Below are 27,839 nucleotides of genomic sequence, written 5' to 3' on the forward strand. Positions count from 1 at the left end.
AGGATTATTTTCATTGGTAACATTGTCTTATTAATCAAAAATAATATCAAAAATAATTTCAGCAGAACCTTTGATTATGGATAGACATTCCATCCTCATGTTGAAGTTGTCGCCAGTTTTAAAATAAAAAATACATAGTTGAATTGGATCACCGTTAGAGTGTGATGATGTAAATACCTACTGGTTTCTGTCAAATAAGCTTTTTTTTTAATGAGGTAAACATATTTTATTTCACACCTATCTCAGTAACAAACACTAAGGGTGAAAATATGTTCTGCAACTATTTTCTTTTTTAGTAAAAAAATTGGCCACAGCTGGTCGCTATAGATGGGATGTCTGCTTCAGTATCCAGAGTTCAGAATGTTTCTAGAATGTATAAATTTGTTTTTTTTCATGACCAACTAATCATAATTCCCAACATCTTGTGGTTACAAAATAAATCTCACATCACCATTTGCTTGGTAGGTGTGTTCAGATGCTGATCCTAACCCCTTCGGACTGGACCCTGGTGGTGTGATGGCGCTGTATGACTCTCGGCACCGACCTGCGACCTACACCCTGGCGCAGTCACAGCCCGGCGAAGTGGTCACTCACTCCAGTTACTGGCTGGCTAGTCAACAACCAACTGATGTAAGCTGACCAGTCCATTGTTACGATTGAATAACCCAGTGACTGAAAACAAATTAAAATATGTCAGATTCAAAACAAATTTGACTAAAATCTCTTGTAAACTGAAAATTGTATTCGTTCACTTTTTAAAGTTGTCTGTTGGATTGAAGTATAAATAGTTTTGAATAGTAGTTGTCTTAGAGTATTCATCCCTACAAGAGAACGTCAATACACGTTTGATAGGGAAATGGATAATGAGGATATTAATATAAATGTTGATGATAAAATCATCTTGCAAATCTTCAATCATATCATAAAAAATAACTCATGGGTTTATGTAGTTTCTACAATACTTGATGACAGTGTTGAAAAAATCAGGAATTATAATATGTAGCCTAATTAGTAGAGTGTGTAAAAGAAGAACACAAATTTCTATAAAAACAGGAAATGTGTTAGTCAGCTTTACTTCAAACTTAGCATAAAATATATTAACTTAGTTAGACCTTGTAATTTAGTTTAGATTTAATAATTTAGCACCTCTAGTATAAGAATCAATCCAGCACCTCAAAGTTCCTATTTTTTGATATTAAAATATTATTATTTAAAGAATTAAGTGTTTTGTATAGAAACAATTATTAGATTAAAACAATAGTATTGATAAGTTGTTTTTCTTACCTATCTTGGTTTGTAAACAATCTCTACTTAACTACTTAACAACTACTTTGTATACATAGGCCCTATTCTATACTGTTTGACAAATATTGGTAGCAGGCTTAAGTTAAATAGAAGATAATATTTCGTAGGTAGGACACCATACCATGGTGTGTAAGGCAAAGATGGCTGAAGGATGAGTGTTGAATGGCTTTGTTACTGACTACGATCAGCTGATTTATTAGCCAGGACCATTTTATTTCAAGTCCAATGACCAAGAACAGCTGCTTCAAGTTTCAAACCATTAAAAATGTGTCTGTAATTATTACTCAGGATCAAACTGGCAACCTTATTCAAATGAATAAAAAATCATGTTAAGTTTTTAAATGTTTGATACATCATAGGTGTTATAGAGGTAGTTGGTTTTTGACTATTATAGGGAGCATAGACCCCTTGCTTAAGGGAGCCGGAAAACTTGGATTACCTAGCTAAACTGTGAGATCCTTCAACTCGCAGTTCTTAAGAGCTGAGACTACCTCTTACTATGTACAGTCTCAGCTTGTAATATTCTATCTTTTATGGGCCATACAAACCCCACTCTTTTTCTCTTCATGCCAAACCAGGTGTTTCCCTCTCTTCTGGGAGGGGATCTCTGGGAACACAAAGGATCTCTGGGAGTGTTCCTGTTTTGCCGTAGGGGATTATAAATGTGCTTGCATTGCCAATACTTGTTTTCTGGTGGGCAATCAGAAGTCTTTTCTGAACGTAGAGGATATACTTTACATTGCCAAGATGTGTTCCAAACCGATACGGTTAATTGTGCTAATTGGAGGAAAAAGGGCTTTGTCTCCAAGTGTATACCAGTCCCTAACTATCGGAGGTTCCCATTCACATATTTCGTGCTATTAAACAGAAGGATGCTCTCCACAGCAGACAAAAACCACACAACGGAATCCAATCTTCTGAGTGAAGACATATAATGCTAGAAGTACACATTCACGAACTTTAGCCAGACAGGACTTTGTGATAGTGGTCATGCTTGAATGGAGGCAGAAGACATTTTAGCCATCAATTTATAATATAGGCTTCACAAATTAATGTTTTCACACATTTTTTTATATAATGCATTTACATAGTAAATACACTACTATTATAAGCTTACAGTATCAAAATGTAAGTAAATTAGGGAATAGGATTTTACAAAGAAATAAAATATTTATATAAACTCCAATCCAGCAAATAAATTGCAAGTACACTCAATAAAAACAAGACGGAAACCCCAAGCCAATCAATTGTTTAAAAACTTTTAAGATTACAAAACAACAAAGAGGATAGAATACTTAATTTATCGAGATATTATAATAGTCACAGCTTTGTGTTATTGGCTAGATAAAATTTTGATATCACAATATGAGTTGGTAACAAAACATCCCCTAACACTGTCAGGAAATGAGTCATGCCAGTAATTGCAGACTTAATCTCAAAATGGATAACAATTCATAGAAACAAAAGCAAGTAGGAACTTTAAAATTGTGAAGAGATACTCATTTAGATTAGACAATTAGGAATTTACAGTGATTTATTCAGCACATTCCCTGTTTCTAAAAGTATTAGGCACCAAAGATGTATCATCATTTGTTTAACAAAAATTGTTAGTGACTTCATATTATAATGAGGAACTCGTGTTTTCATATAGCCTCTTCTAAAAATACAGCTTATATATTAAACTTCACAACAGCTCCATATTCTTCCCCCCCCTCCATATAATCTTGTACTCCTAAAATCACTGGATTTCATCTTCAACATATATCTGTAGACTTAAATAATTACTTCAAACACTACTGGAGCAAATACGATTAATTATACTATTATTTCTAAATTTACTTTAAAGCTACAAACAATGAACCCTCCTGGAATTATGTAACCTACCCAGCAGGATTAATGAAACAGAAAGACAAATAAAATAGAAAAGGGTACCTGTGAGCAAATTGCGCAGTTAGGGTCCAAAACTTGTTTCCGAGGCAAAATGAACAAAGTAATACCTTCAAGCTCTTACCTTTCAAAGTTATGTTTGTTTAGGACAATTATAACTTATAAGGTGAATAAAACAACTGATTCACAATGAATCTTTTTTTTTAATTTAAGTTCTACACCATAAAGAGTGATTTACCTACCTTAAGCAGGTTGTACACTTGTAAAAAAAGGAACAAAAATTTTTTTTTTCAAAAATGTTTTGTCTCTTGTTTACAAAGACAGTGGTCAAACATTCAACTGAAGGATCAGCTGTTAAATTACAATTCACATTTAAACCCTTTATAAAGAAAGTTGGTCAGCTTCACTGGATATTTGGTTTCAAGCAAACTGTATAAATTAATCAAACGCTAAGAGGCGAAGTGCTATAAGAAATTAGTTAGAATTTGTCACACAGCTAGATCATAAGCTTTAAAATGACACTTCAATCATAAAAAATCAGTTAAGTGAACGGTTGAAAAAGGGATTTAAGAGAGAAAACCCTTATTGTATTAAGTACTAGCTGGCCCGACAGACGTCTTCCTGTCCTAATGTGGTTATATGTAAAAAGCTCGTTCATTTTTAAGATGAGCTCGTTCGCATGGCTCAATCACGTCCTGGTTTAGGTTCGTTCGCTACGCTCACTCACTTTTAGGTTGGAGCTCGTTCGCTGCGCTCACTTGCCTACAGCTTAGCTCGTTCGCTATGCTAACTCGCCTCCAGGTTGAAGTTTGTTCGCTACGCTCACTCACCTTTTGGTTGCAAATTAGCTGTTGTCATAAATTGAAAAAAATAATAGTGCTGCACCCTGTTGTAAACCTATTAACTTTTTAATACTATTGAGCATCACAGAATCAAATTGATTAGTTGAACCAGCTGTTAAGATTCTTTAATTACATTTAAATATGAGTACTCATAAGGTTAACATGGAAAATTCCAGAGCCACTAGGGCGGAGCCCTTTTGACGGATCTGCACCAAACTTCACACAAACCATCCTTGAATAATGCTTAATAATATCTGAAAGTTTCATTACAATCTGTCGAGCGGTTTCGGAGTCCATAAAGGACATACAAACATACATACATACAAACAAACATACATTGGATTTTATATATATAGATACAGTATGGATAGATAGATGGTGAGTGAATAGAACAACATTAACAATGCATATTACAGAACAATTCTAATAAAAACCAGCTGGTCATAGTCAGTAACAATCCTGTCATACTTTTTTCCTTAGTAAAGTAAGTCAGTAATAAGTAGGTTGTCATACTTTATGACTTAGTGATAGTAAGTCAATATCAAATATGGAAATATAATTTAACCAGGTAGTTGAGATAAAATTTGATGACACAAATGATATTATTTTCCAGAAAGAAGAATCCTCTGAAGCTGTGCCAAAAAGAGTGAAGATATTTGCTGGAGGTTTTGAGTCAAATGAGGATTACATCTATGTACGAGGCAGAGGTGAGTTAACACTTAACATCTTGTACACCATTGTTCAATCAGCTGAGGGTTCCATGCACATTTTCCTCCAGCTCTAATGAAAGTTTTTATTAAATAGTAACACAATGAAGTAATTATGTAATTTCCATTTATCTATCCATTTTACCTACTCCAAAACCAGCTAAATCGTAATGTCCCATGTTCAATAGCTCCTTTCTCCCTTATAATTTATTCTTTTTGCACGATAGCTTTTAAAAATCCAAGCCGTCGTATTTGAAATTGGTGGTTTGGCTAGGAATTATTAAATTAATTGTCAATAATAATGGGCATATGTAATAGTCATAGTCAACAAATGAATGACTAGAGTTCTTTGATTTGCACCAAACATCACAGATCCATCATTAGTCAAGAAATATAGTTATTGAATCCAGAGGATTGTTCATGATCTTCCCAAGTGTTTGATTTGTTCTTACTCAGGTGGGCCCGCAATGCGGGGAGGGGCCCGGGAGCCTCGGGGGCCCGCAGACCGGTGAGCGGGAAACGGTGAGCAGAGAGGCCGTGAGGCAAGTGGGGCCGAAAAATTTGAGTTCATTATTATTTAAATGTATTATCAATCATTCAATTTGTATTGAACAAGTAATAACAATTATGTTATTAATAATATGTTGTTATCAGTTATCGTTTAATTTCGTTAGGCCTCTTCAGTGATAACGAACTAAGGTAACGAACCAACCCCCTATAGACTTAATTGTGGCAATTAAGACGTGGGTCTTTGATTATTATGCAATCTTACTTTCGTCACCGAGAAATATTTTACTTCTCGGTGATTTTCGTACACTGCTTACGTGGTCTGCAAACATTTTGTTACTTTGGAGCCTGGAGTCATGAACGTTGGCTTGGGGTATTATTTTACATTTTAGTTTTGTCCTAATATTGATTGTATTTTGTTAAATACAATATACTGCTACTCTACTGACTGTGTTTGTTAGCCCATATCTTATTTTACCTCACAATTAACCAATACTTAAGACATTTGTTGTAAGATAAACGCTTACAACATAATAAGACGCTTGAAATCCATACAAAGATAAAATAAAAAATACAATAGGCTATTTAGCCTGTGATAATAGTACGTCAATCTATTAAATTAACCAGCTTTTAGTGTTATAATCAAAGAGTTAAACTAACCTAATAAATTAATACTTTCTCATCCTTCACTCATATTTGGGTTAAAATACGCACATAGTGGCGTCTCTATCTTAAATAATTGACTGATTGACTTTAATACTTTACTTTGAAATGGCGACCATACCAATGTAGGTATTTTAAGTCAAGAATTAATGGAGATGAGTGCAGGATGAGTGGCCCAACCTTTAAGTTTTGAAAGGGACTAAGGCCGACATATTCCTTAGACACAGATGTTAATTAATAGCCAATACAGCAAAAGGCAACTAAGGGGCCTAAGGGGGTTAATAGGGGAATTCGAACCACATTTTTGCCTTGTAATTAACGAATTAGTCTAATTATCAGGGTAATAAAAATGGATAACATGTTTGATAAATTAAATTTAAAATTTTAAACCTCCTTGATATAAACGTTCTGATAGACAAATGGAAAATAAGGTTGTTTTTATTTGATTTCAAAACTATTTACAAACACTAATATTGATATAATGATGTAGTGATGTAACACTTTAATCAAACCACAACTGGAATACTTAACACACCCTTTTATGGAACATTGATTTTTGACCAGTGCATGATTTACAGGTCGAGGAAGATATGTGTGTGAAGAATGTGGAATTAGGTGTAAGAAACCTTCAATGCTCAAAAAGCACATAAGGACACACACAGACGTCCGGCCATTCACTTGCGTCCACTGCAAATTCAGGTGGGTCAATTTTTACCAATATTTACACTTAACTCAATATAATATTGAGATCTATTAACATTTTTGGGATTGTTATTAAATGTGACTTTAAAATTTGTGAAAATAATGTCCTTACTAAAACTGACAAGCAACAATTGATTACTGTATTATTTTATGTTAATTTTACATTAATAGTCTTACTTATATTTAAAATACTGATAAAATCATCCCATCAAACTAGCAATTCAAGTAAACACTTTGAACAACAAATGATTTAGATCCTGAGAACCCTAAAAAAAGACAGTACATTAGTTCTGAATCTAGGTTTTGCCAAGAAGACTACAGCATAACTACTTATCTGGTGCAATCTGCTAAAGCATATTTGAGGGTAATAGCTAACATATTTGAGGGTGACATATTTGAGGGTAAGGGTAATAGCTTTGACTATCAATACAATTTCAGTATCCAATAGTCAATGGTAAATATATTTAATCAAACAGAGATGACCAATGTAGCAATTGTAAAGGAGTATGAACATTTCAGTTTTAAAACCAAAGGAAACCTGACGAAACACATGAAGTCGAAAGCTCACTACAAGAAGTGTGTGGACCTTGGTATTTCGCCAGTTCCTACCTCGGTAGACGACTCATGCGTGAACGAGGTTGCTCTGGCAAGACAGGTTGGTCAACCGTTTGTAGAAATTCTGTTCATGTAGCTTTATCTTGCAACATTTTTCTGCAGAAGTCATTTTTAGACTTATGATCTATCCTGGAAAGATACAAAAATTACTTCAGACTAGCTTTTATCCCATACAAATTATGTTGAAAACACCAAATCTCCGTGATTGGATATTTTTCACTTATTTAAGTTGGGTTCATGAAGGACTTTTTACTCACCGGTTATGAATGACTATATAAAATATTGTCACTCATTTTTGTCACAATATGTCAATATTATTCATGACTTCTAATCAATTTCCAAACCTTAATAAATTATGTTATGCTTATTTCAAAATCGTCTGTGTTGTGAATGATTTATTTTTAACTGCTTTTATGTTGGTATTGCAGCAAGCTCTCCGGGAAAGTCAAGGTGGCAACCCTGAGGAGTCTGAAGAAGAAGAGGAGGAGGAAGAAGAAGATGACACAGATGATGACAATGAGGATGATGAAGGTATTTGTGATGAAAAGTTTTGTAAAAATACAAAATTAGTTTTTAAGTTTTATGATACAGTCCAACCTCAGTATAACGAATCTGAAGGGACCGAACTGAATATTCGTTATATCAAGGATTTTGTTAAAACGAGGTTCGTTATATAGAGGTTAGGTTTGTAGGAATTTCGCTAAGACGAGGTTCAGAACCAGCGTCGGTCAATATAGGTCGGGATTTGACCTCATTAAAATACAATTAAAGTAGCATAGGCTACAATACTTTACAGTACAGTGTTTACATTGTACAGTAGAACCTAAATTATCTGGCAAAATAAAGGGGAGGGATCTTGAATATTGCGCAATCATGACAATGGCATTGACCTTGGTACAGGTTAAAAACTGTAAGTTTAAAATCACAGCTTGTTCTAACCCTCCTAAAACCTAGCCAAACACTGTATTGCGTAGTCATAAACTATGTAAAGAACAAAACAAAACAGTAGAAAGTTTTGTAAGCTACTACTCGTGATAGGCCGGTAGGCTACTTACAGTACAGTACTGATTTATCACAACAGAGGAATGTCAATAATAATCATTAACTATAGGTGTTGCTAGTTGAAACAAATCGTATTGAAAACAATAAATTATTAGATAAGTCACTATAAAAGTGTATAATCATAACCAACTTAAGGATAATAAAAACACTCGTAAAAGGAATGTTAAGATAACGATGTTGCTATTCTTTTCTTTGGTTTTGTTTTTATTAGTTCTCTCTTTATCCAAAAATTGTACAATTCACCATAGTTATCCCATATCGCCCAATAACAGCTTACTAAACATTACGTTGTCATCAGTCCAGTTCTCAGTTGCAACATAGCGCGCGCAGCGACAGCAGACAAAGATGTAAAACGGAGCAGACGAATGTTAGCGCAAGCGATGACGTGACCTTTCCATTTAATTTGATAAAGAAACAGATTTTCCCAAAACAATAATTGGGTGGGGGATTTGTTAATCGAGGGAAAGACGTAGACAATTCGTTGTGCAGAGGTTAAATTCGCAATGTAGAGGTTCTGACAATGATAAATTCGTTATATTGAGGTGTCTTATTTTAGCCGAAATCACGAAAAATTCGTTAAATCAAGGTCATTGTTATGGTTTGTTCGTTATGTAGAGGTAAAATATACATTGTGTCTTATGGAGAGTTCTAGGGGATTAAAAAAAAATCGTTATATCAACAGGGTGTCTACCAACCGGGAAATCCGGGAAAACCGGGAATTGTACTTAATTTTTTACTGGCCATGAAATGTACGGGAATTGTCCTTAAATGCCAGACTATGTCCTTAAATTTTTAATGGGCCATAATTTTATCGATTGCTAGTTGGTTAGGAGCACATAAAAGGTTTATCAGATGTTTGTTTACATTTTCATAATTTATTACTAGAGTAATTATGCAATAAAAACCCCATTAGCAGTCTCAAACCCATTAATATTTTATCACGACAATCAAGTACTTCCAAGAACTGTTTACTCAGTAGTAGCTTAGCTCATAAAAGTTGTATCACTTTTATTTCTTTACAACTTCTTTATTTATTACTAGAGTAATCATTATTAGATCCCAAACATATTTTATCATGGAAATAATGGTTTTATGATAGCTGTTAAATTTCACTTCTTACTTGTACTTTCGACTTGAACATTCAATTTGCCGCTGGCCATTGCCTAGTGCCATAAAACTGTTTATGGTTTCATATAAAACATGTAACTAATCTACAGTCTTATTTTGTTAAGTTAAGTTAACCCCTTTTTATGGATATTTTATCTTTCAATTGACAAAACCACAAGCATTGTTGTTTGCATTAATTTTTTATCACTACATAGGCCTACTTGGTTTCAAATTATGTCATTGCATTTTCTGTATCTTTGTACATTGTTGGCGTTCAGGTTTCAATTTTTTTTATTTCCCATATTTATTTATTGCGTTGTATGCTTTAAGCAATCTAAATCTTATGAACTAGAATGATGATATTGTTGTGACTTTGCTGATATTATAACCTCATTGTTTGTTACTCAGTTTATATAGGCCCTCCTAAATAATTAGGCCTAGGCCTGGGTATTTTGATTCTTTGAAAAAAATTTAATTTTTGTCTATTATTATTTACTTTTTTCTCTGGAACAACTACAATGAAGAACAAGATTAATACAGTTTGACAAATCAGGAATATTATTCTGTAATCACACCGACAAAAGTCCTTAAATGTACGGGAATTGTCCATGAATTTTTTATCCAGAATGTAGTAGACACCCTGATCAAGGAATTCGTTATATCGAGGTTCGTATATAAAGGTTAGACTGTATCTTAAAATCTATCTGTTGTTCTTACTCTAATGACAAATGAATAAATGAATGAATGATTTATTCCACATAATACCGGTACTACTAAAAAAAATTATAACATGGAATATCATTAAAATACAACAAAAGAACAAATCAAACTAATATAAACCTTAATGTGTTGGAGGCAGCTTTTAACGATGTTTACCTAGGTTGAAAATAGTTGAAAATATGTATTGGCCTGATATATTTTATGAACACCGTAAAACAATCACAGATTTAATGATGGTAGTACAATTAACAATATACTTTTCTCTTCCCAGACGAGGGGGAAGGAGAGGGGGATGAGTGTGTAGAGAGGGAAGCAGCTCGCTCGCTCCTCACACTCAGTGAGACACTGCAGTCAGTAGCTCAGCGGCAGCAGGTCAGCGCAGGTCTAGTCCCAGTGAGTGGACGACCCTGCACTTACCCCTACAGCTACTCCCAGGTGCCCACCCAGCCACAGACACCTACACTTACTGCCATCAGTGCCCAGCGAGAGAGGGAGAAGGTGAGGCTCTGCGACTTTTGGATATAGAACTTTTAGTCTTCAAAAACTTTTAGTAACATCATTAAACTGGTTGTTTATTCCGAAATAACTCAAAACAAAGTTATATACATCACACGATTAAATGGACATTGTATAAATTAATTAGCCTAAATTTGCAATAGTAATTACATCAGAAATTAAAAATTTTCTCAACCCTTTGAGATTCTTAATCAAACAGCAGTGATTTCAGAAAAGAAAGGAACATTTTTCATGGACTTTTTCCTGCTTATGACTACAATGTTGATGTTAATGGGTTCATTTGATCTGTCTCTAGGTCTCCCAGAATACAGGTCTGGCCAGGGTCCAAGCCAAGGGAGCAGTGGAGGAGCCCACGGGCAATGTAGGGGAGAAGGGTGTGGCTGCTAGGTACTACTTCCCTTCAAGCAGAGACTCAGGGGACTCTGAACCAGAGCCTACAGTGTCCAAGCAGTCCACACCGATCGACCTTAGCAGCAAACCCACCGGTGCGTGGGTAGATAGGAATGCTCTCAACAGAATGTTGGCCAATTTGACATCGAGTTAAATTCTGAAGTAATACCGTGTGTCCACAAAAGATTAGTAGGCCTAACATTTTAAAGGCTGTAACTTTTTAATTAATGTTAAATATCATCTACCATACAAAAATATCTCTATTTAAATACAACTATGGGAAGCTCTTTTTCAGGTTTACAACAAAATGATATCTGATGGGGGGAATTTAATCATCACGTTGTTGCATTGTGTGCACCCTATTGTGCCGTGCGCTGTTATATATATATGTTAATATGCACAATTGTAATGGTACCTATATGTTTTATTACAAAACAAAGTTGTACAGCGCTCTTGTAGAAACCCGGTACATTCAAACTCTTATCTAAGGAATATTTTTTTCCCTTTTATACTGTGATAGGAAATGTGTTTGCATGAAAACCTTCAGCTTCCAAACTTATTGCTAGACACTGATTTTTTTTTTATTATAAAAGATGTTTCAGTGATTTAAGTCAATAGTTTATGTTGAAAAGAAACCTGGTATAAGTTTCTCAATCATTCAACTAACTAAACTTTAAAATTGTTTTGCAGAAAAGAACACGCGAGCGTGTGATGCGGCCATGTTGTTAGCTTCTCTGTGTTCCACCATGGAGCGGTTGCCCATAACCACAACCACAGCTGCAGTCAGTGAAGACTCTACATTGCTTCAAGCCTACCTTACTGAGAGAGCTGTGCAGGATACACGGATGAAACAACACCAATACAAACACAAACCTGTGCCAATAGAGGTCCCTCACACTAACCACAACATATCCGTGGCCAAGGAGAACGCTCTGGGAATACTGGCTCAAACAACATCTGACGCAAGGAAGACGCTTGCTAATGAGTCTCCCGTGACATCAGCGTCTTCCAACAAACCTCAGGCTGAGTTCCTACCTCCTTCTAGTGGACCTTCCCCCAGCTACGTCAGGTGGGTCAACGATCAGTCACTACTATCCATTTCATCCATTGTTGAGATGAACAAATTCGCCCTTGAAAGATGAATTTGCATCGTTTTCCTCTGAGCGCTTGTATTTTTTAGTTATGTGTTTTTGCTGGTCATCAGTCACTGTGTACCTCGCTTGCATCTTAGTAACCAACTTGACCTCATTTCTCTCTCAAAAACCCACCCCTAGACATAGTCGCGTTTCACAGGCCCCACTACCACCACCGTGGTTCACCTCTCACGCTGCTTGGTTACCTGAGTTCAGTTCTGGGTGTCACCTCTTGTTTTTTTTGTTATTATTTGCATTATTTTACAGTTAAATTAATATTCACACCCATCAATTAAAATAAATACGAACATATATTTCCATTGTCAACGATTTCTTTTTCCAGAGAAAAAAAAACTTCATCTCTCAAGTTTTAAAATCAAAGTCATTTGTGGAGGGTTAATGTACTCAACTCCAAAGTCATTACCTAACTTATTTATAGAACAGTAATATTGTTTATGAAGTTTACCAGTTATGGAGTGAAAATTTAAAAACGCACGTTTTCAGGAGAAGCACTTTTAAAATTTTTTGTTTAGTTTTTTGAAACTTTTTTTATTTTTTTTTTATTTCATTAACATTTGAAGTTTCATAAAATGTCCATGGTAACGCAATATCTTTGGTGATTTTTTATTAATAGAGCATCTTTGATGGAAAAACACGAAATTTTGTCACGACCATCATAAAAAACTATTTTTTTTGCTATAAATTAATTTACTTTTATGGCCATTATCACAGCCACCTCTAATACAAGGCTGCGGCGAGCGAAAAGTGGCAACGTCGCATCCGTGTCTTGGTGCGTGGTCGACTTACCATTACAGTGAATGGAGGAGACGTACATAATCGCGTTTCTAATACGCTTAATAATTAGTAATGCCATTGAACTTGTTACTACAGCATGCCAGATAAATGTGATATGGCTGGATGCAAGAATAATTACGAAAGCTCAATTAAAAATGAATAATACATACAGTGTTCTAAGATCCTATGTGATCTGCCGCGTAAGCAACAATAGCTTCCTGCTATTCATCGGTCAATCTTAAAACAATTCTCGTTTTTGTGTGAAACATTTTCACGAATATGAACTTAGATTTGTAAAAAAAATGTAAGAATAAGACAATGATTCATCTTTCAGAATGTTACAAATTGGACCTCGCCGACAAGTTTAGTAAACTTGGCGAGGCCAAGATGTTGTATTATCACAAATAAATATATTTGAATTTTGAATTTGATTTGATCTCAATTTTTACTTTAAAATTCCTTTAATAAACATTAACTGTTAAAACATTCCTGTTTTTCTTCTTTTGTTTATGTAATGTATGTGAAATGTATATTTAGGCTGTGTAAATTTATAGCTAAAAATGACAGTTAAGTCCTGGGAATGGGGCTCCAGAGTTATAACGTCCACGTCTTAATTTAAAAACTTGCAGTTATTGTTGCAATAGAAAGTCTGAGAACCACAACTTTACAGTATAAAGGCGATTGCTCAAATGATATGCACACATAGCTGTCATGTCAGTTATACTTTTAATTACACATTTTACTCAATAGAAACTCTTGCTCTAGCATTCTGGAGGACGGCCGCAGCATGTGTAATATTTGTAACAAGGTGTTCTCCAAGCCGAGCCAGCTGAGGCTTCACGTCAACATCCACTACTTTGAGCGGCCGTTCCGTTGTGAAGCCTGCGCGGTCAGCTTCCGCACTAAAGGTCATCTGCAGAAACACCAGCGAAGCCTCTCTCACCTCAACAAGGTCAGTTGATGTGGATTTACCGAATGTCGGCTCAGTACTGGTTAGGGCTGACAAGGCAGACTTTGTTGGTTTCATCAACTTCTTATCACTGCTGTTATCATTCACTAGTTTACCTATGTGACCTACATCACCAGACAGACTAGTCCATGGTAACAAGCGGTTTACAGTAAAAAAATTAAATATATTTGAAGTTTATTTGTTAAGGCCATTGGTGAGTAAAAGCAATTCCGGACGGACAAATCTGGTTCAGCTCTTTCATCACTATTAATAGATTTGTTTTTTTAGAGTGTATTTATCAATCAATCAATCAATGATGAATATTTTCTGTATGTTAAACATTTTGTCAAAGTATAGACACCTCAAAGTAAGGCAATGTATCAAAATTTGAAGTTTAATCTAGATTTATCTGCTCAATTCATTCCAATGTTCACACCCAATTCTGTCATTTAGCGTTTGATGAAACAAACAAACAATACTTTGTTTTTTCTTCTCCAATTCTTGAAAGCATGGAGGTACAATTTACGTAAATCATTCTTTGTCCAAGCTAATTAAATAATTTTAAAGTTATAATCACTACAATTTTAACCAAATAATCATATTATCAACGTTTTAGGTCAGCATGAACTCGACGTTTGGAACAGCCACGACTGCGAACCCTCGTCCATTCAAGTGTGATGATTGCAAGATTGCGTTCCGCATCCACGGACACCTTGCCAAGCACTTACGCTCCAAGATGCATATCATGAAACTCGAATGTCTTGGCAAACTTCCGTTTGGAACGTACGCTGAAATGGAACGGTCTGGGGTCAATATGAACGACATTGACACCACTGACTGTGACAACTCCTTGGAGAGTTTGCAGGTAAGATTTCTCGGTCCTATCTAACAGTCACAATAATTTCCTTGAATATCTTCAACAATTTTTCGAATCATTTATGATTGATAAAAACTTAAACAATCAATAAAAATAATGTTGAACGATTTTTAATAAATCACTAAACAATACGAACCTTAAACACTAGGTTATCTGATTATTTTCTGACAAGGGATGAATCACCAACTTCATATTGTTATTTTTTTTCTTTAATTATGTCAAGGAAAAAAGGGTAAATTCCAATTTCAGCGTGTAGTAGACCTTCTTTAACTGGTTTTATGTATTGCAAGTTGCAACAAAATTGGATCACTACGTTAAAATCATGTCCATGGTTTGCAGCTACTTCAATTATTATTTATTCACATAGTAGGCTTACAAATTGTGGTCACTTAATGGAATCAGGGAGCAGCATATAGGTTTTATTTAACCAAACTCTTTGACAGTGTAGAGTTTGAAATAAATTTTATTTAGTCTAAGATTTATTTGTGATATAGTATTTTCGTATTTTGTGTTGATGATGTATATTGAATTAAATTATGAGTTGGCTACCTTAACTTGTGGGGGGATAATTTAGAATGTTTACAACAAGTTTATTGATTTGTTTGCTCAAATCCCTGGTACAGTACCACTCTCGATTATCCGAGCCCCGGTCATCCGAGGTCGGTTCAGGCCTAAATATATATAATTTTTATTTCCGGTAGGAAAACAATAAAAACAATAATGTTTCTGTTGAAAGTAAAGCAAAAATAGCATGTAATTTGTGTTTTCATAAAATTATACTTATAATCGTTATAGGTATTATTTTAACGTATAAGACATGTCGTCTGCAGAACGTCAACATAAGCAGTAGCATTTCTGCTCGGGCATTGCAGCTTTGCCGGCTCGTATCGCCTTTTGTCAGTGTTTGTCATTAGCCTACAATGTTTTAATATTCACATTATTGTATAAAGTATAGTTCAAGTCAAATTTAAAAAAATATTCTATACTTTAAAAACTTTAGGGGTCCACCTTATTGTGTTTTTATTTAACCCTGTAGAGTGTTGGCTTGGTATCATTTTATAATGATACTGTATTTGAAGTTTTCCAAAACAATTTAAGAAAAGCATGTTATTTGTATTCCTTAATAACACTTCCTTATTTAAATACATCTATAATATTAAAACGAAACTGTGTTTTTTTATTTCACGATTCTGAATCAACCACTCGACGGATTTTAATGATTTTTGTGTTGAAAGAAAGATAATTTTGAGAACTAGGGAATGTCGAAGCCATAATTTTAGTTTAGGATCCCAGTTTTTTAGAAATTAAGTTTTAATTTTTAAAAAGTCTAGCAGCCGACGCTAAGATTCTAAACTAGCTTTTGGCATAAAATAATTTGCTTAACATAACAGCTGTAAACATTCAGCTTTTGTGTCACAAATTCAGCATTTGGATAGAAATGTAAAGACATACTTAGGGTTGACTTATTTATATATACTATGTGTAATGCAAATCATTGATACGTTCAATTCTTCTGTAAGAGGATGACAGATTAATTAAAATATACATAGTAAAATACTAGGATGTTCAAATTATTTTTTTAAAGCAATCTTTGTAATCTTTGATTTGCTTTAGAGCAATATAATTTTTTTAACTAACAGCTGGTTAAATATACACTATGGAACTATGAGGTTATTTTATTTACTCTTATTTTGTCATTGATTATAGGAAATAAGTAAGATTAGTAGAGATAGTTAGACCACAGTTTAAAATGGTTTAACAAACCAAAATTAATTAAACCACAGTACAAATCGAGGCTCTGTACACGAGTCTTAATAAAAAAGGATAAATACAAATTATTTTACTATTCCACTTTTTGAGGAAAGAATAGAAAAATAACAATGTTTACATATTTTAATTCTTCATGGTAGCTTTTTGTTTACAATTAATGTTTGTCTGCTTTAACTTTGTTTGGATTAGGCCCGGAAATATTGATGTCATAAAAAGAAGATTAAGAATAATCAGGAATCACGATTTTAAATTACCACCACAACCTCAGCCGAGTTTTATACAAAGATTGAACACAACGTCAACATTGACCTAACCATCCTTTTATGAAATCGTGTTCAGTGTGGTTACGTTTGGGGTTGCCAATCAGCGCCCCCAAACGTGAAAATATCACTTTTATTTCAACTATGAATATGTTGTAGTTTAAATTAACTAACATGGGAAACTACGATGTACACTTATTCAATGAGGGTGGGCAATTATTAAGGATAGAACTGATAACGGTATGTATAATAAACATTGTCAATTACGTCATTAGCTTTACTAGCGTGTTTACTTTTTATATTCCTGCTACATGTTACCAGTTCTATTTTTCAAATGAATGTTATTTGGACCAAACAACTGTTTCAAAACAAACTGTTATTGTTTTAAGTTTTCTTTGTTTACACTTATTTATTTAGAAATTAATGCAGTGAAATTGATATAAATAGTGCAGTAAAAATAAGAGAAAAATTCATTAAACCTAAAAAAAATTAGCACAACTGGGGAATTTGGTACAGATGTTGGGTGTACCTTCCTTTTGAACATACTAAAAGTCCCCTAAAATTGAAGCTGTGCTACGGCCGCCATATTGGAAAATGGCGGCATATTTCTGTATTTTTCGCTATAGTGACTTTATTATTAGAGATACATGAAAAAGCTAAAGATACAAAATGTAGGTCATCTAAAAATACACATTTTTTGTATTTACCACCTTTCTCTAAACCCAACGGGTTTTGAGTTATTTGTTATTAAGTATATTTAGTTTTTTCTATTTATCAAAAATAGTTGAAACACATGGAAATTGACCGTTACTTTCAAGGATTATGATAATTTATCCTATTTAGTTAAATAGTGTGATACTATAAAATCTTAAAATTAAAGCTTATTTTATGAGTAAAACAACTCTGCCACAGCAAACCTGCAGACTCAGCAAATTTCCATTTGATTGGATGTTTTATTAATTGTATTGAAATAAAATTAGATTCAACAGGTACCTAGGTTTGCTGCTACAGGTAGGTTATTATAGTGTGTTTATTTTTTAGTAAAATATCAATAACTTAGTATAAAATAACTAATTTTCCAAGTTTGATCATAATAAATCTATAAACAAACAAACTGCAACAGTTAACTAATTCATAATAATAGCATGGTAGCTTAAGATTTACAATTTACAAATTTAAATATACAAATTTTGGTTGTGTTTACTGAAAATATGGCGATTGTTCGTCACGATTCGAATACTAACAAAAGGGGTTTTCAAAAGGAGATGAAGCAAGTAATTTAAGTACTGTAATATTAACTCGTACCAAGTATCGGAAATATTGTATGCAGTGAGGAAATCAACCATATTTTGTAAACTACGCAATAGTCATGTTAATATTTTATACTCATTTTTACCCATTTAATAAATTAACATTTTGATGGCACTACCACTATCACTCTGATATCAACTAAGTGGGATGAATAATTGTCGTAAACCTTGAAAGTAACCGTCGATTGCGATGGGTTTCACCGATTTTTGATAAATAAAACTAACCATACTATACCATACTTAATTAGTCACCAACATGAACTAGACACGAAAAACACCCTTCCAAATTTACAATGGGATGTCAAGTATAGTTAGTTAGTGTGGTGGTGCCATCAAAATACTAAAATGTTAACTATTAAATGGGTAAAAATGAAGATAAAATATTAATATGGCTATTGCGTACTTTACAAAATATGGTAGATTACCTTACTGCATACAACATTTTCGGTGCTTGGTACGAATTAATATTACTTAAATAACAGGCTCCATCTCCTTTTGAAACCCCATTTGGTTAATATTCTAATCGTGACGAATAATCGCCATCTTTTAAGTAAACACAACTAAAATTTGTATATTCAAATTTGTTTATTGCAAATTTAAAACTCCCATGCTATTCTTGTGAATTAGTTAACTGTTGCAGTTTGCTTGTTTATAGATATATTTTGATCAAACTTGGAAAATTAGTTATTTTATAGTAAGGTATTGATATTTTACTAAAAAAAAACACACACTGTAATAACCTACCTGTAGCAAGAAACCTAGGTACCTGTTGAATCTAATTTTATTTAAATACAATTAATAAAACATCCAATCAAATGGAAATTTGCTGAGTCTGCAGGTTTGCTGTGGCGGAGTTGTTTTACTCATGAAATAAGCTTAAATTTTAAGATTTTATAGTATCACACTATTTAACTAAATATGATAAATTATCATAATCCTTGAAAGTAACGGTCAATTTCCATGTGTTTCACCTATTTTTGATAAATCGAAAAAAACTAAATATACTTAATAACAAATAACTCAAAAACCGTTGGGTTTAGAGAAAGTTGGTAAATACAAAAAATGTGTATTTTTAGATGACCTACATTTTGTATATTTAGCTTTCTCATGTATCTCTAATAATAAAGTCACTATAGCGAAAAATACAGAAATATGCCGCCATTTTCCAATATGGCGGCCGTAGCACAGCTTCAATTTTAGGGGACTTTTAGTATGTTCAAAAGGAAGGTACACCCAACGTCTGTACCAAATTCCCCGGTTGTGCTAATTTTTTTTGGGTCAAAACATATTTTTACTGTACTAAAAGGATAGGTGTGACGATTAGTTTTGATGTTAGGACACCAAAGTTAAATTATGTGTACTGTGAATTTTATTGGATATTATCGTTTTATTTTAGGTCGTTTCTATTCAGACCTACTGGAAATTGTGTATAGTAGTTGTATTGTGGTGATAATAATTATGGAAGAGGCAGGTATGCTATGGAAGTTGGTATCGTTGACTAGGTCTATCTATACACTTCTCAATTGACTATTACTCTCTCTACTGTAGGCTACTTATAATCAGTGTGCGTCTGTGCGAATCGGCTGCAAATCTCACTTCAACGCTTTTCACATCATAAAAATTGCAGAATTGCTGTTTTATTGTAAAATTATCGGATTTAAAATGCATATCGTATAGGTCTATGATGGAATAAAAACATTTTTGGTCACACAAAATTTGTTTACAAGATGATTTTTCACATTAAAACTGCAAGAAACTTTGTCTTTATATGTGTAAACTAGCTGATCTGAATTGTACACGGTTTTAACGTGGTTTTAACTGACTACTGAATTCCCGTACGTAGGATATGCTTTATTAAACCATATACTTTACATGTCTTTGACTTCCTAATGTGGTACCGTAACTCCTAACCTCAAAATCTAAGACCCCTCCGTGTTATCTGAGATTCTCGGTAACCAAGGTAGTCTCGGTCCCAACAACCTCGGTTAATTGGGAGTGTACTGTACTGGACAATTTGTCTATAGAATAAAAAACTGGTTAAAAAAAATTATAAATGATTTTAATACGGTTTTTTCAGCTCCTGGCTCAAAAGTTGTATGAGAAGGACCCATCTAAGCTGGGACAGTGGGATCCCAACGAGATGATGCCTCAACATATGATGAGTTCTGGGGACACTTCTTCTGAGGGTGAGGAGGACCCAACCCCTCGTGGCCCCTTCAAATGTGTCGTCAACATCCGCAACACTCCCGTCAACCTCAACATGAAGGGTCCAAGACACAAAGGGTCTGGCGATGCAGACGACACAACGGACAATGTAGATACGAGGACAGAAGACTCGGGCCAGTCATGATTGTAAATACATGTAAATACGCACAGTGTAAATAAATACGAGTGGTAGTTTGACTGGGCCCAATTGTAAATGTAGTGTGATTCAATGTACAAATTCGTTTTAATATTTCATTGTGATTCCTGTCCGATTTGTGACCTAGAATTTTGTAAAATCCTGATAAATTTTACTGCCTATTTTTGGATTGTTTTTAAATTGTTAACCCAAATGGTATTTTGTAATACTGTTATAGTTTGAACTATCGGTACTGTTTGTGGTCGATACTGTGTAAATGTTGAAAACTGTCATCGTAATACGTAATAGATGGTACAAAATGTTGGACTTTATAATAACGAAACTCCATTCTCAACATGGAAGACTTTGCAATTGTTGTTCATTTATTTTTATCTGTCTGTCAAAAAGATTATACTTATCACAATCTACTTATTTTGGTTATTTTTTAATTTCCCTAATATCTTATTGTTTATTTGATAAATTCATAGTAGGCCTAATTCATTTGCCAAATTTATAATGAACATTTACAGATCATGTCAGTCTACTAGTTGTAACTGTAAACTTATTCTATTAATCTCATCAATTCAGGTGGCAAAAACTACAAAATTTATCTCTGTACCTTTTAAAAGTACTAACAAATTACTAATCTTCCTTTAAAAAAACCTCTAAACCAAAATAAAAAAGGGCCTGCAGATTAACTATTAATTTTTAAACTCGTTTTCTTGCAGCAATATCTCACCATCGCTTCATTAGTGACACGGTCAGCAGGTGTCTGTTCCCGCCTAAGGGCCGGCGCGCACTATCCCGACCACGACCACGACCACGACTCCGACTGGTCGGATGCGACCAGTTTTATAATAGGAATAAATGGAACAGCGCGCACTAGTCGACTGGTCGGACCCTGGTCGGGCCCTGGTCGCACGACCAAAATTTTTCAGTTTGGTCGGGCCCGACCCGCTGGTCGTTGCAGCCAAAAATAGCACACAATGTTATGGGACGACGCGCACTACCCCCGACTTGCCTCCGACCCGACCAGTACACCACTCAACCCCCAGTATTCCTAGATCAATCAAACGGTGAGCACTAGTTTTTTGCGCCGGTCTGTGAAGTGACTCATTTGGTAAAATGTCACAGGATTTTGTCACTTTTGAAACCTGTCTTCATATTGACGTAGCTCTTCATAAAATGTAGGAAAATGCCCTTTCAGACCTAACAGTTAACATTGGATATACCCAGTATAGTGTCTTCTTCCGCTTAACGTACTTACAATACAAATGCACCATAACAACTACTTCTTCAACAATCATCTTGACACTGAAGTTTGTAAAACATTCGTTGCCTTGGTCGGGTCGTGGTCGGGTCGTGCTCTGGTCGCATGGTGAATGACAACCACTGGTCGGGCGTTTGGTCGTGGTCGTGGTCGTGGTCGGGATAGTGCGCGCCCGGCCTAACAGGCAGATGTTGTAAATCAGTGTGGGGGGTGCTGCATTTTTATTTCAGGATTAGTTTTGCCAACAGTGTCATTTGGAGGCTTCTGATTGGCTGAGGGAACACCATTAGCGCAACGATATGGTTTGACGCCATCTGCCTCCGTGATATAGTGGATAGATTGCCGGGCTGATAAAAAGAAGGAGCCGGGTTCGAATCCCACCAGTGACACTTACTTTTTGTGTAGGATTTTTTTTCATCATCAGCAAGTTTGGTTGGTTTGGTTAGGTTGAGGCAGTTTAATTTTATAATTAAAACATTATAAAATTGAATTTGAGCCATTTATAGTTTTATTTTATGAAAATAACAATTTTTTTGATTAAACCTTCATTTGATTTTTTATTATCAGCAAGTCTGGTTAGTTTATGACAGTTTAATTTTATAATTAAAAAAATAATTTTAGGCATTTATAATTTTTTTTATGAACAGAACTAATTTTTCAATTAGTTATCCTTCATTATAGTCAATCAGAAGCCTCCAAATGACACTGTTGCAAAACTAATCCTGAAATAAAAATTGTGTGTGGCCGGTTGTATTATAGTTTTCACTAGCTGTGTGCCCGTTCTACGCACGGGGATCTTATAGTATTCAGTTGAAACCTTCTTGTATTAAGAACAGCAGTTGGTTTGCATATTTTCAGATATGTTGGCAAAACTATTATATATAAACCTTAGCAAATACAGTATCTGACAGTTTCAAGCCAAAACAAACGCAATTAAATGTCACCCGGATCGTGTTGGTCCATATGTTAAATCCAATGATTAAACTAAAATATACATTTTATAGATCTATGAGGCATATCCCTAAGGTAGGCCTATAATTGAAAGTTACTTTCCACATTGGTTAAAGTACTACCTGAACCTCGACATTTAACACTTTATTCCGGTTGACATTTTTATCATCAAATGTGCTCTTGTCCTTTCCATGAAACACTGAGAAATAAGGATATTAATGCGTCACCAATAGACATATACACAAAAATACAGAATTTAATTAGGGAATTTGCTATGCTTTAAGCATACCTAACAAAGTACATACCTATAAAATAAGTATTTATGAAATCTTTGTTAATGTCATCAAATTTTATCATAACAATTTATATTTGCTTAGTTCGGAGATGACCCGAAATGCTGTCGAAATGACGGCTTACTATATGAAATGAAGTACTATAGACGATTTAGATTGGTAATTTATAATACGTACCCAAGAGATGGGCTATGGGCCTATTGGCTGTAAGGTCCAGCTATCACACGGTGAGTAGGAACAGAAAGTGACACAGTCATTGGAAAAGCGAGTTTATCATCATCCGTAAACCTCTGTTACAATCACCCACTGCAGTTGTGATTTTTTACTTTACACAACCGCCATCGAAGCGCCGTCAATGAGTGGAAACCTTGTTTGTAAGCTATTGGCGACGATCATTAATAAATTCAAGTTTCCCAGCCCTATACAACACTGATTCAAGGTCTTCTCTCTGGTTATCAAAACTCGAGAACAATTTTATACACAAAGAATCTCCTGCTTCCTGACCTGGATGATGCCTAGTTATTTAATTTCATATACGGTTGCACTGTATTATTCCACTTGCGATTAATTAAATCCGTTATGTAAGAAAAACGTTTTTAATCTCACTTGGATGGGATTTGCCTTCAAAACGTGATCGGAATTGGTTGCGGTATTTGTAAACAACATTTGTAAACATATCAGTGACATCTAGAAAAAATAATCTTGATCCGAACAGCTGTTTGTTATTTCATAGATCATTATGTGATAAAAATTGGACAAAAACTTGACAAAAATCGCACAAAACTGCATTTTTGAACGTCCGTAATTTTATTTACTAAGTAGTGAGGCCACATTTTAATGGCTAAAGACACTCTCGCCAATCCAATGAATACACTAAAATGACTTGGATCTTGATAGGTACTGTCGTTTTCCTGGAGAAGATTGCGTAAAATGCCATCTTGAGTGTTACAGACAGACAGAAATTTAGATGAGACTTGTTTCGGCTTATTTAATGTATAAAACGTAAAAATAACCTAAAAGTTTATGATTCTGAGCAATGTACAGACAAAACTCTAATTTTATTTATATAGATTGTGTATCAGCTATTTATAGACTAATTTTATACTGACATCCCAACTATTTGGAACAGCTGTTGCCAATTTTTTTATTAATAAAGAACCTAAGTTGAATGAGCTAATCACACACAGTGCTCGATTGTCACTGAGATAGTTGATGTGACGCGAGAGATGTTATAGCTTACAATATGTCATTATATCAGTTTGACTTGTATTAAAAAGTCTGCATATTCATTAAAAATCAGTCATTTCATCAGCACAATCTATCAGTGGCTCAATTCAACAACAATTTTGATTTAAAAACTGGCTAACTTGAACATTTCTGGTTTTTTTTCTTAGGCTGTTTTGGTTTGACGTACGATGATAAATCATTTACAAAGAAAACACCTCAATATAATATTCTTATTTGTTTGCCAAAAGACTGTTTTCTTATATAGATAAATAAACAGTCAGATGTTTTTAAAATTGTTTTTTGGTTAAAAACAAATAATAGTTTTAGTGTGTTGTTTGATGTATGAAAAATAAAGAATATTGTTGCGGCGCGTGTTGGTACGCCAATGTTATGGAAATAATAAAGAACTAACACTTTAAAAACGAACTATGAATTTATTGATGTGATGATATAAGTGGACTGTATAAATGATTGACTAAAATGCTATAACGAAAAACTAATGTGAATGTACTATTGAATGCGAATTAAGACTAATGAAATACGTGGAGGGATCTGCCTCACACGTCCTATACGAAAACTATGCCAAACGAACTTGACAATGTGGTGCTAGTTGAGACACTGACTATGACTGAATAAAAGACACCTTCCTCACCCTCGATTGGGGTTGCAACTTTCTAAAAGTGGTGAGGAAGGGCCCGTCCTTTCGCAGAAGGACGATGGTTTATTACTCTGTTACCGGCGCTAAAAGCCGACAACTGCCCTAAGAGAATGCATGTTTGCTACTTCACAACTCTAAGTTAAAACTACATATGAAATATAGCATTTATAATAATTAGTTAATAAAATAACGTAATGAAACACACAATCAGAAATATAAACAATAACTCTCCTCAACATTCTCCCCCCTTGAAAGTGTAAATCTTTCAACTATTTCTATATTGCAAAAATCTAATGGAATTTAAATTGATACAACAATTACAAGACTGCTGTATTTACAAACAAATTAATCAAACCATGTTGAAATGATAGAATAACACATTGACACAAATCGACACGAGTGAAGTACGTATACAATCTTGTAAAATACCTTATATGCTAAGTACGAATATGATTTCTGTAATGAAAATAAGTTCAATGATAAAGCTTTGAATATACACATGAAAAATCAGAACTCATGATAATTTGTCGATAACTAACTTACTAAATGCAACTAACAACCACACACTAAATTGTACAAACGAGATTATAAGACTCAAAAGTTAAATTTGGTAAGTGCAAAAATATTTAGAATCACGCTTCTATGGTTTCTTAATATGTAACACAATGCTACAAATCCAATTTACAATGATTGAATACATAATAACTGTACAACATAAGAACACGAGTATTTAAGTATATTTAAACAAGAAAACAACAATATGATGATGCAATTAATATGAAATCAGTGATTATGAATGAATAAGCTACTAATCTCACAAAACGACATTAAAATGACTAAAATGATAACACCTTTATATACGACATGACAACTATGCTAATTCAAATAATCTTTAACACAAAGAATTGAACACAATCATAGCCATTTGGATACATACAAGTTAGATAAATGATTAGACGAACGAGAAAATGAAATATCATACAACAATTAATTATGTGCAAAAATCGATTAATTAACCCTAACAAAGATTAATAACAATAATAACGATTGATCTGAATGGTTATTCAAAATAGAGTTATTGTTTATATTTCTGATTGTGTGTTTCATTACGTTATTTTATTAACTAATTATTATAAATGCTTTATCTCAAATGTAGATTTTTATGTTACACTTTCACTATTTGGCTTGGAGATTTTTACTATTTACACTACCACTTTTACGACTCATTCACTGACACTTGACACAGATGGTTGACAAGAGTAGTTCTCAGCTGTTGCAGTGTGTGACGTCATTCCACGGGTAGGATGCACATACGGTTGACAGCTTGCTTCGCTCGTATTTTCCGTTGATTGTTTTGACGGTGGCGATACACACCCTGCCGTCGTCTCCATGGTGGATCTCTGTGGCGCGTCCGGTGAAACGATCCATTGGCAGCTCGTTGTCCTTTGTTGTAACCACTGGTAGAAAAGGAATGATGTTGGTAGACTCCGATGTCCATTTTAGCACTTTGGTTGAATGGAAACTTTGTCTTGAAATTTGAGTATGCTTGATACAGCGTCAAGTTCGTTTGGCATAGTTTTCGTATAGGAAGTGTGAGGCAGATCCCTCCACGTATTTCATTAGTCTTAATTCGCATTCAATAGTACATTCACATTAGTTTTTCGTTATAGCATTTTAGTCAGTCATTTATACAGTCCACTTAATATTCATTTCACATCAATAAATTCATAGTTCGTTTTTAAAGTGTTAGTTCTTAATTATTCCATAACATTGGCGTACCATCACGCGCCGCAACATGGTCCTTCGAGCCGGATTCGCGATATCGTGCGAGTGAACAGTCATCGTGAACTGTGTTAGTGAACATTCGCAGTGAACAATCGTAGTGACAAGTGTTTTATTCTACTTTGTGTTTTGGATTACCACCATCATCGTCACAAAAGTAAGTCCTCATTCCTTTTCCTTTGTTCAAGCAAGCTAAAATGGCCGAAGAAATGAGGAAGCTTGTCTCTAAAAGAGCTATGATCAAGTCAAAACTAACCAGATTCAAATCTTTCCTTGATAGAGTAGACATAGACCAAGCGCAGGAGTTATCTCAGCTGGAAGATAGGATGTCCATAGTTAGGGATTTGCTATCGGAGTTTGATTCAGTACAGTCAGATATAGAACTAGCAGACTCCGATACTGACTACGATTTGGAGAGAGAGTCATTTGAAAATCAATATTTCGAACTTTTAGCTAAATCAAAAGCTTTACTTCCCAAACCAACAGAAAATAGTGAATTATTGCCACCAAATAGTCACCAATCCTCTGTAGCATCCCAAGTTAAACTACCTACAATAAAAATGCCCACGTTTGGAGGAAAATATGAAGATTGGCTTCATTATCAGGAACTGTTCAGAACTCTAATTGATGACAACAACACCCTCTCATCCGTGCAAAAGTTCCACTATTTAAAATCTTCCCTTCAAGGCCAAGCCCTTAAAGTTATAGATTCGCTTGAAGTATCCTCATCAAATTATGAGACAGCTTGGAATTTATTGAAAAGTAGATTCGAAAACAAAAGAATTATTGTAAACAACCATGTCTCTTCAATTTTTGATCTGAAGAGAATAGATAAAGAATCTGGTGTAGCTCTTCGTCACCTTCTAGACTCTTTAAACCAACATATTAGGGCCCTAGCTTCTTTAGGTCAGCCCACAGAGCATTGGGACTGTTTGCTAGTACACATAACAAGTAGAAAACTAGACTACAACACAGTCAAGCTCTGGGAAAATCAGCAAGTCACGACTGAAATCCCTACGTTCAACGAACTTTCGAAATTTCTAGAAACCCGTTGTAATGTTTTGGAATCACTTGAAACCAATAGACCGAACACATATAGCTCCAAACCCCCAACTTTACCATTTCCGAAACCACAACATCCTCTGAAATTTACGCAGTCTCTAGTAAGCAGCAGTAGCACACCAACTTGTACTCTGTGTG

At 34.4% G+C, this 27,839-nt stretch overlaps 1 protein-coding gene across 1 annotated transcript in view; it reads left to right on the forward strand.

The window, feature by feature from the left end:
* The window catches only part of LOC128988657 (transcription factor HIVEP3-like), a 66,466-nt gene extending 45,580 nt beyond the window's left edge, over window positions 1-20,886 (forward strand). Inside the window, exons 5-15 of the mRNA XM_054410152.1 lie at window positions 466-630; window positions 4,648-4,741; window positions 6,490-6,610; window positions 7,133-7,268; window positions 7,657-7,759; window positions 10,389-10,615; window positions 10,929-11,118; window positions 11,714-12,092; window positions 13,717-13,903; window positions 14,517-14,765; window positions 20,195-20,886. Of these exons, the coding sequence (XP_054266127.1) occupies window positions 466-630; window positions 4,648-4,741; window positions 6,490-6,610; window positions 7,133-7,268; window positions 7,657-7,759; window positions 10,389-10,615; window positions 10,929-11,118; window positions 11,714-12,092; window positions 13,717-13,903; window positions 14,517-14,765; window positions 20,195-20,467 (2,124 nt within the window). The 3' untranslated portion in view covers window positions 20,468-20,886. The remainder of the gene's footprint in view (window positions 1-465; window positions 631-4,647; window positions 4,742-6,489; window positions 6,611-7,132; window positions 7,269-7,656; window positions 7,760-10,388; window positions 10,616-10,928; window positions 11,119-11,713; window positions 12,093-13,716; window positions 13,904-14,516; window positions 14,766-20,194) is intronic.
* The last annotated feature ends 6,953 nt before the right edge of the window (window positions 20,887-27,839 follow it).

This window comes from Macrosteles quadrilineatus, unplaced genomic scaffold (assembly GCF_028750875.1).
Source record: "Macrosteles quadrilineatus isolate MER2022 unplaced genomic scaffold, UCM_ALF_1.0 Scaffold_3__2_contigs__length_128488019, whole genome shotgun sequence".
NCBI lineage: Eukaryota > Metazoa > Arthropoda > Insecta > Hemiptera > Cicadellidae > Macrosteles > Macrosteles quadrilineatus.